General features: G+C 37.3%; 1 protein-coding gene across 1 annotated transcript; it reads right to left on the bottom strand.

Moving 5' to 3' along the window:
- Positions 1–3,014: 3,014 nt before the first annotated feature.
- On the bottom strand, positions 3,015–9,963 carry LOC112043489 (neurotrophin 1). The gene is made up of 6 exons (XM_052884634.1): positions 9,711–9,963; positions 8,344–8,380; positions 6,833–6,957; positions 6,005–6,088; positions 4,808–4,905; positions 3,015–4,116 (listed from the first exon to the last, which is right to left on the bottom strand). The coding sequence occupies exons 1-6, from the start codon at positions 9,750–9,752 to the stop codon at positions 3,930–3,932; spliced, it is 573 nt and encodes a 190-aa protein (XP_052740594.1). The 5' UTR covers positions 9,753–9,963; the 3' UTR covers positions 3,015–3,929.
- Positions 9,964–10,730: the final 767 nt, after the last annotated feature.

The following is a 10,730-nucleotide window of genomic DNA, read 5'->3' as shown; positions in this document are numbered from 1 at the left end:
ATTGCATTATCCGTGTACTAAGTGACTGATTACCCGATTACGGCGAATCCAAAAGGGTAATGTAATATCTATGTATGTATGTAAGTATGTATATATATATATATATATGTATGTTCCACCGTAGAGCCTAAACTACTAATAGCGAGGGTGACATAGGTTACATACCATTCTAACCCATATAAAAATTAAACTGAGAAAATCATTATGTTTCATATAGAAAGAAAGGTCTTGGTGAGCACATTACGAATATGTATATACATCATATTCAAGCCCTGATAGCCCAGTGGATATGACCTCTGCCTGCGATTCCGGAGGGTGTGGGTTCGAATCTGGTCCGGGGCATGCACCTCCAACTTTTCAGTTGTGTGCATTTTAAGAAACTAAATATCACGTGTCTCAATCGGTGAAGGAAAACATCGTGAGGAAACCTGCATACCAGAGAATTAGCTACCTTAATTCTCTACGTGTGTGAAGTCTGCCAATCCGCATTGGGCCAGCGTGGTGGACTATTGGCCTAACCCCTCTCATTCTGAGAGGAGACTCGAGTTCAGCAGTGAGCCGAATATGGGTTGATGACGACGACGATATACAGCATATTGTTTAAGTCAAAATATATCTTTAAATTATGATAGTACGTACAGTTCGTGCGGTCCAGTCGTTTCATTTACCTAAGTATATCAGAATGCGACGATGTACGAGTATATATGCAATGCACGGCTAGTGTGACTGATTGGGAAACAGAAAACTATTAAATAAAAAATAAAGTTTAACAACTTTAACCGACTACGTAAAACAGTGCTCTAAAAAGGACGAAACAAGAAAATATTTCTGATAGACCATATTTATTTATTAGATTTGACGGCCTCCGTGGCTCAGTGGTATGAGCAGTTGACTTACAAGACGGAGGTCCTGGGTTCGATCCCCGGCTGGACCGATTGAGGTTTTCTTAATTGGTCCAGGTCTGGCTGGTGGGAGGCTTTGGCTGTGGCTAGTTACCACCCTACCGACAAAGACGTACCGTCAAGCGATTTAGCGTTCCGGTACGACGTCGTGTAGAAACCGAAAGGGGCGTGGATTTCATCCTCCTCCTTAGCTAGTTAGCCCGAATCCATCTTAGATTGCATCATCACTTAACATCAGGTGAGATTGTAGTCAAGGGCTCACTTGTAAAGAAAAAAAAAATATGGCATTTCCGTTGGGAATACCTATGCATTTCCCAAGAAATGCATAGGTATACTAAAATAATCATGGTAAAGCCGTGGTCGCACCTACTATTCGCCTTATAAAGCTTCGCTTTGACTTATTCCCTACCCTTAGCCTATTTTACTCCCACCCTACACCTGCCCTACCCTACCCTTACCCTACACCTACACTAAACAAACAAACAATCAAATCTCTCTCTAAATATTATATATACTTAAAATCCCGCTGAATGTCTCACGACAGATTGCAAGAATGATGAGAGACTAACAAAAAAATATATATTATATATTAGTATAGATAACGAGTGCCGTGATAGCCCAGTGGATATGACCTCTGCCTCCGATTCCGGAGGGTGTGGGTTCGAATCCGGTCCGGGGCATGCACCTCCAATTTTTCAGTTGTGTGCATTTTAAGAAACTAAATATCACGTGTCTCAATCGGTGAAGGAAAATATCGTGAGGAAACCTGCATACCAGAGAATTTCTTAATTCTCTGCGTGTGTGAAGTCTGCCAATCCGCATTGGGCCAGCGTGGTAAACTATTGGCCTAACCCCTCTCATTCTGAGAGGAGACTCGAGCTCAGCAGTGAGCCGTATATGGGTTGATAACGGCGACGATAGATAACGCATGCAAAATATGAGCCAATTATTATTATTGTTACGTACATAATTTTGAATACTAAGAAATTGTGCAAGATATATCTGATGCATGATTCAACATTAAACGATACAAAAATACCAGCCAGAAAACCAACGACTTAAGGTAGCATTCCGATCTTGGCGATCGGACGCGCGACCGAGACTCACGACCGCGCGAGTCTCGACCCACTGCTTAGTATTATATGGAGTACTAAATAAAGCCCGAGAGCGCGACGCGCGACCACTTTTGTTGTGCTCCATATATAGCAATGGGTCGCGCGGTTGAAGATCGTGGTCGCGCGTCGCGGTCGCCAAGTACGGAAGTCTACCTTTATATTGTACCTACCTAGAACACACGTCGTTGAAGAAAACCAAATAATTCAAATTCAAGTCATACACAGCAAGAACGTCATCACATTCGGACTACGTCATTGGTTATTTCGCAAAACTATATTGACGTCTGATATTTAAGTTAACCAGTAAGTTTTACACTTTCAGTTAAATTGACTAAGTAGTTCACTGGAAACACCTGCGTAACTAAAACGCGCGGTAGAGTCAAATAATTAAAAATATAATTGAGCTTTAATATAATCCAAGTTCTGTAATCTATAGAATTTGACACCCTATTAGATATCATTGCTTTTGTTGACAAAATCGATAACGACACACTTTTGTGATGATGAATTTGGCTCCCATTTTCTCACATTTATGCTTACATTTCTCACTATTATTAATAGCGTCTATACTTCTACATCTACACTAATACTATAAAGAAGGTAAAATTTGTGGTGTTGTAGGTATAATCTCTGGATCTACAGAACCGATCTTGAAAAAATAAATGTTCATCTCACTTTTATTATCTTTTGATGGAGATCAACAAACTAGAGTAGCTGTTTTATGTAACACGTCCGGATTTCTTTTTTATTTATAATATAGTGACGCATTTTAAATGTAAAATATCCTTATCCATGGTTTTTAGACGACCTGCCCCTGTAGCCAAATAGCACGTCGTAGAAAAATGTATGGGATTGACATTTGCTATCGACAAGTCACGTGATAAAGATCTGTCATTCCCACATATTTTTCTACTTTTCGTAGCGTTTGCGATCGTAGAAAGAGAATCGACGTGCCACTTGGCTTGAGGGGCTGGTGTTTGGTAATGCTGTGGTCTATATGGAGGTGGAGGGGATATGGAGCTTAGACCCACCACGCTAATACAGGTAATCATCATCATTAGCAACCCATTTTCGACATACTATTGAGCACGAGTCTCCTCTCAGAATGAGAGGGCTTACCAATAGTTTACCAATGCGGATTAGCAGACTTCACACACGTAGAGAATTAACAAAATTCTCAGTTGAGCAGGTTCCCTCGTGTTGTTTTTCTTACACCATTAAAATGCACATAATATCTGAATAGTTGGAGTAGCATGCCTCGGACCGGATTCGAACCCACGCCCTCCGAATCGAAGGCAGAGGTCATATCCACCGCTATGACATCTCTCAACAAAAAAAATACTTTTTTTTTAAACGGGATTGCGTACTTGCGTAGGTACCTCCTTTTTGGAAATCGGTTAGGATGTCTCTTTGTTAAAATCTCGACCAGCTAGACTAGTTGCCTAGGCGCGGCAGGTTTGAGAGAAAGCGCGAAATGCTATCACTGACAACCTGTTTGACACTCGCTATCTATTTATAAATAAACTAGCGGACGCCCGCGAGTTCGTCCACGAGAAATTCACTTTTTCTCAAATTCCGTTGATACCGTGGAGATTCAGCCGTTTTAAAGACTAGTTCGTTCTGTGGGTTCGAATCCGGTCCGGGGCATGCACCTCCAACTTTTCAGTTGTGTGCATTTTAAGAAATTAAATATCACGTGTCTCAAACGGTGAAGGAAAACATTGTGAGGAAACCTGCATACCAGAGAATTTTCTCATTTTCTATTGCCTCACCTATAAATACACTTTAATTATTTGTAATATTTAGACAAGCGAATTCCCGCAACGTTTATTTATACAAATACAAAACATTCTACTATTAATTTTATTTTTATGTTTCACTTATATGATTTGTCAAATAACAAAAGCCTGGGTTACTCTATGTTAGTTTTTTTCAAAGCACATGTACAAGCGGTGGGCAACTGCGCATAGATATTCTCCGTCTCGTTATTATCTTTCAACACTGTAATTTCCATTAGAGTGTACAGCTGTTTGCAAATGCTAACGAATCCCATTATTCCTGTCTCTTCTATGCCATTGGTACAGGATTCTCCGGGATTACTGGAATAAAAAAAAGACATTTTTTTTGTTGCAGTACGAGATCCAGCGAAATATATACCCTCATCTGGTATGAATTTGGATAAGAAATAAATGAGTTAAATTGCGTTAAACTTAAACTTAAACTAGGTTAATTAAACTAGATCACAGTTCAATGACTTCATACTAACGAAACCGTATTAAACAGAATGTTTAAATTTTTTTATATATTAATTTATTTCAATTAGTCATTTTTAATATTGTAAAGGGGTTTCTTGTATTGGACTAATAACTGGGGCAGCAGGGTAGGGGTAGGGTAGGGGTAGGGGTAGGGTAGGGTAGGGTAGGGGTAGGGTAGGGGTAGGGTAGGGGTAGGGTAGGGGTAGGGTAGGGGTAGGGTAGGGGTAGGGTACGGATAGGGTACGGGTAGGGTAGGGAAGGGTAAGGGTAGAGTTGGGTAGAGGTAGTTGAAAGTTTACATCGAGTTTCACGCGGACGACGTCGCGAGCGTCCGCTAATAATATTATGATGTTATTTTTCACTTTTTAGTTTAGTGGTGGTACGTTTTTAGGTTTTGAACTTTAGAAGAAGTTAGTTTGTTTTGAAGTATTTATTTATGTTTCTATACTTTTTTTATTTATTTAGTTTTTTTTATTTAGTTGTATATATTGTGTGCTTTAAAATAGTGTGTAGATATCTGGATAAAACCATCTACCTGCAAATGTTGAGGCGAAATCTTTGTATCCTGTCAGCTGATTGTATCACCGTGCGCCACTGCCCGTCTCTATTCTTAACTTTGAACAGAGGCTCGAACTGCAAGAGTATTAAAATTCAATATCAATTTAATTGCATAAAACAATGACATCAAATAATGTTAGATGTGGTACATGAAAAATGAGGCGCTCAAAAGAGGAAATTATACACAACTCAATGTTAGTTATGGTATGAACATTATATAAACAAATAATACATAAATATCGTCTACAATGTCGAGTTGTGTGTTCAGGAAGTGTAAAAACTATAAATACATAAATATACAATGGAATTAAAGACTAAATTATGCATGTGTGCGCTCAGTGTTGTAGCTTATTGTTCGGATTACTTTTTGCGGTGATTATGTAGGAACGTAACCTATCTACAGTATAAAATTATCATTGGCCTAAAACATATACAAAGATGTAGAAAAGAATTGAGATTCTATATGTAACTTATGTCATCCGGTATCTACTGACAATTTTTACGGTCTTAATAGAACGATAATGAACCATTATAAGTGACCGTTTTTAAAAACGTGTCAACTGGCCTATTAACAAGAATACAGGGTGATTCGGTCTTTAGTGCGGATATTTTTTTTCGTGGTTCTGTATCATTAATAGTATATAAATCTACAAACAGTTCGATACATTTTATGTAATTTTTTTTTTAATTTATGTCTCTAAAATAACAAAATAATGTACATATTATTACTAAACAAGATATATTCAGCTTAAAAGTGATCTGGTGACGTCCTTTAGGTATCAAACGAAAATAAAATAAACGCACAATAGGGTGACCCTAAAATTCTGTTCAAAAGTAAATAACTTTAGCTAACAATAATTTTGTTATTTTTGAATTAAAAAAAAAAAAGAAAAAATACGTGATCATTAAATTTTGTTTATGTACAAAATATAAAAATATCCGCACTAAAAAAATTTTCTTTCTGTATATTGGTATAAGAATTTTAAAAAATCGGTTAAGTATATCCAGTGGTTAATTATTACGACCTTACAAACTTTTTTATAATTTTACTAATAGCTTTAAATGAACAACATTTCCATTCGCGTCTAAGTAGTTGGAAAAGACTATGATATAATATGAGGAGTGATTTCGACAATATTAGTATAGAATTATAGATAAATAACTATGTATTTACGCTTGTTTCATATTGGCATTCAAAGCCATCTTCGTCACCAAATCTTCTTTTTCTCGTATGTATTTCTCGTTGCAGTATCATTTTCTGAAATAGAGTGAAATAGATAAATAATACTGAAATAGATACTAATGAAATAGATAAGAACTCACGCGCAAATGGTTTTGTTGTAAATGTCTATTAAATGTTTCTCAATTCTTCCCTCTAATGTTTGTTAGCGAATCGATGAAGATTTGTACGACGATGTTGTTAGTAAGTAATTTGTTTATCCCAGTCCAGGATTAGCCTTTAAGTTATTTAAGCAATTGCTTAGGACATCCCTTCTAGAGGGGCAACAGACCGACTGGGAAACTAAAAAGCGGCGACGAAGTTAACCCCTGATGAAAAAAAGGGGTGTCATAACTTTGACGTGTCTGTCTGTCAGTCTGTCTGTGGCACCATAACTCCCGAACGGATGAAGCGATTTCAATTTAGTTTTTTTTTGTATCAAAGGTGACTACGGGCGAGTGTTCTTAGACGAATTTGATGAAAATCGGTAGAGCCGTTTAAAAGTTATGGCGGTTAAAGTGGGGAAGGACAACTGAATGTCTGCCAATATACTCGAGTGCGGTCTCAAATGAAAGCCCACTGAAAGAGAATGTTGATGACTTGATCGAGAATGTAATTAATAATTTCATGACATTCGGGGGTATTTCAAATTTTCAAATTTATGTTATTAAATTATTAATTTGTACCTAGTTCACTTAATGGGGGTACACAGGGGAAGATGTTTTATCTATCTATTTATTTATTTATCTATGCTATTTCAAGAAAAGTTAGGTAGGTACTTACGTGATTTTCAAAATGCTTAGTTAATGGTTCCTCCGGGTAGTCTTCCGTTTTGATTGTACAAAATGTCTGGTTCCTACAGGACTCGGGGATATTGTCATTGGGGTCTATGTATTCAAGACCTTTTTCTGAAAACAATAAAATCATTTTAAAGTGAATAAGTTCATTCTAAAGTGAATAAAGTAAATAATGGCTTGTAGAGCTTGTCTAAAATGTTTTCCTTAAAACTACTTAAACTAAGTTACACTTTTAAATACATACCTAAATAGAAATATGGACATATTATCTCTTTTTTTATTCTTTACAAGTTAGCCCTTGACTCAATCTCACCTGATGGTAAGTGTTGATGCAGTTTAAGATGGAAGCGGGCTAGCTTGTTTGGAAGAGGATGAAAATCCACACCCCTTTAGATTTCTACACGGCATCGTACCGGAAAACTAAATCACTTGACAGTACGTCTTTGCTGGTAGGGTGGTAACTAGCCACGGCCGAAGCCTTCCACCAATCAGAGCTGGACTAATTAAGATAATTAAATTTGCCCAGTCGGTGATCGAACACAGGACCTCCGTTTTGTAAATCCACTGCGCCACGGAGGCCGTCAAAATACAAAATATCTATTACTATACTAGAGAGTTAAATTTTGTGGTATATATGGGGTAATCTCTGTTACCCCATGTGAACCACAAATTTTACCTTGGCAAAAGAGTCTTCAAAATCGGTTTTCATTAGTAGATCCAGAGATCCACTGAACCGATTTTGAAAATTCTTTATTTTGTAGTAAAAATGATGTCAAATAGTTCAAACAACAACAACTCTTCAGTATAGTCTAGTCGATTTTCAGATTCTTTACCATAGGGACGACCCAGCGTCAGTTCTTGAAAAGGAGGAGTGGATTTTTTATAACTTTTAATAGTGTATTACTTAGAGTGAAAATGTTAAATTCCTTAATGACCACTATCAGACGGTTATTAATAATGACCCAGATTGACGGCTTAACGTGCTCTTCGATGGATGAGGGTTAAAACACCAACCAACTTCCCAACTCAGGGCTGTTTTAACTGAAAATTCCTTAGAAGAAAGAAAAACTAAGTAACTCATATCCCGAACCAGGATTCGAACCCAGGAGCTCGTGAACCGAAACAAAATAGGCTAACCGCTGGACCAACGAGGCAATAGTTTTTTTATATCGACATTATTATGTATGTACAGTGGAATGCAGAAGGTTTTTAAGTAGGGTAGGCTCTCTACATATATGTTGTACAAAGTAGAAAATTCCTCCCGTAAGGACTACGAGTAATTGTAGGTACAGGACTATTATGAATCCTCAGGGTATGCATTGCGTTTATGCATATATGAAATGCACGCCTCTGTGTATGTATAGGTTAATTACTAGTGGACCCAGTCAAGCTTCGCTTTGACAGTTGCGCAAGCAACCAATCGCAAAAATACAATCGGCGACAAACAGAGTTTTTAGCCGCTTACATATAAGAAATAAACAATTTGGTTCAACTTACCAACAGCAGCGCTGTCAGACATATGCACACTTGCTGCCTGCGGGGAAAACCGTTTTGATTTTATCTTTATAGCAATGGCGTGCAGAGGTTATCAATAGGCTAGTTGACACTTTTTTTAAATGGTCTTATACAGTTCATTGATATAGTGGTTATGACCTCTGCCTTCGATTCCGGAGGGCATGGATTCGCATCCGGCCCGGAGCATGCACCTCCAACTTTTCAGTTGTGTGCATTTAAAAAAATTAAATATCACGTGTCTCAAATGGTGAAGGAAAAATATCGCGAGGAAACCTGCATAGAATTTTCTTAATTCTCTGCGTGTGTGAAGCCTGCCAATCCGCATTGGGCCAGCGTGGTGGACTATTGGCCTAATACTTCTCACTCTGAGAGGAGACTCGAGCTCAACAGTGAGCCAAATATGGGTTGATAACGAAAATAGTTCAGTTATCGTTCTACTACAATGAAAATTTTAAAAATGTTTTTGACAATACGAGCCAAAACGCCTACAATTTATTTCAATAACAAAATCACCGAAATTAATTTACCAGTTTAACATTGAAAAGGATTTATTACAAAAAAATATGATTTATTAAAAAACAACTTTTAAGGCACAATGAACTTAAACATAAAGTAACTGTATGACCGAGCTTTTCTTGTGATTTTATTTGGGAAATTTTCTAATAATGAAACCTAGCTAGAAGCCCCAACGATTTTCACGAATGTCAGTTTCGCTGCATTCTAAATTTCATGAAAACCGTTGGACAAGTTACCGAGATTTACAAAGATTTATTTTATAAAAGACTTCTTCGTTTATAGGAATAAAATAATTCAGAATATGAGTACTATATGGAACTGATCCTAATAACTATACTAACTAATAAATCATACAATATGGAACTGATCCTTGATAACTATACAAATCATGCTAACGTCGAATGGTGGCAAGAATACTGGCTACATTTCCGCGCTGGACAGCCAGGCTGCCAGTTTTTGCGCAAAAAATGAGGCAACTAGCCGCGGTAAAATAATTCGTAGATTTTTTTTGGCACACCATGGCCCAACGGCCACCACGGCAAAATGAACAAATGTATAACTCTCGGAAAGAAAATAGAATCACATTATCACACTAATATTATAAAGGCGAAAGTTTGTGTGTAAGTGTGTTAGTATGTTTGTTCCTCTTTTACGCTGCGTCTACTGAAGCGATTTGGCTGAAATTTGAAATGGAAATAGATTTTACTCTGGATTAACACATGGGCTACTTTCCGAAAAAAAACATGGTTCCTGCGGGATTTGTGAAAAACTCAATTCCACGTTGACGAAGTCGCGGGCGTCCGCTAGTAATTAATATAAAAAGAATGACTTACAATAAAAATCACAATAATAAATAGCAACATCTTTTTATCCATGTCACAATAATGCTCTTAGTACAGGTAACGTTGATATGTTGAATGTAAGACGCGAACTAAACGTATACAATATACATACATATTTATATATTCATGCAGAGTACTGCTACTAATACTAATTATAAGGAAAATATTATCAAACATATGTAATATAAACAATGCCGATAATTGCAGATAACAAAATAAATATACCTAATTTAAAATGGTTGTCTACAATTACATCTTACTAAAAAGTGTTTTACAAATTCTTTAGGAACTAAATTTTTTTTCCGGGATAATAAGTAGGTACTTTATATGTTGCTCAGTACTTTCATCTATCTTCCAATGACAGTTCCATTAAAAAAGACTTAGCCTTTCCAGAGATTAAACAGACAGATTTTTAGCCTCCGACGCTAAAAGAGGGGTGTTATAAGTTTGACGGGTCGGTCTGTCTGTGGCACCATAGCTCCCGAACGGATGAAGCGATTTCAGTTTTGTTTGTTTTATATGAAAGGTGATTAACGTGCGAGTGTTCTTAGACATGTTTGATAAAAATCGGATGAGCCGTTTAAAAGTTCTGGGGGTTGAAAGTGGGGAAGAATTACCGAATGTCTGCAAATATATTCGAGCGGGGTCACCAATAAAAGTGCACTGAAAGAGAATATTGATGACTTGATCGAGAATGTAATTAATAATTTCATGACCTTCGGGGGGTATTGTAAAATTTTTAATTTTTGATGTAAAACTTCATAACGCACACATGGTTTGGGGAGTAAGCTGGTGAATGTTTTACGAGAAGTGTAATCGCACTAGAGCTTAAAGGCAGACTTCCGTTCTTGGCGACCGCGACCTGCGACCGCGCGACCCACTGCTTTATATGGAGCACTAAACAAAAATGGTCGCGCGTCGCGGTCTCGGGCTTTGTTTAGTGCTCCATATAAATTCATACTAAGCAGCGGTCGCCAAGAACAGAAGGCTAAATTATTAAGAATTTATATG

The sequence above is a fragment of the Bicyclus anynana genome, chromosome 12, assembly GCF_947172395.1.
Source record: "Bicyclus anynana chromosome 12, ilBicAnyn1.1, whole genome shotgun sequence".
Classification (NCBI taxonomy): Eukaryota; Metazoa; Arthropoda; class Insecta; order Lepidoptera; family Nymphalidae; genus Bicyclus; species Bicyclus anynana.
Note: the sequence above shows the minus strand (reverse complement) of the source record. Positions and strands in the feature narration are given on the sequence as shown.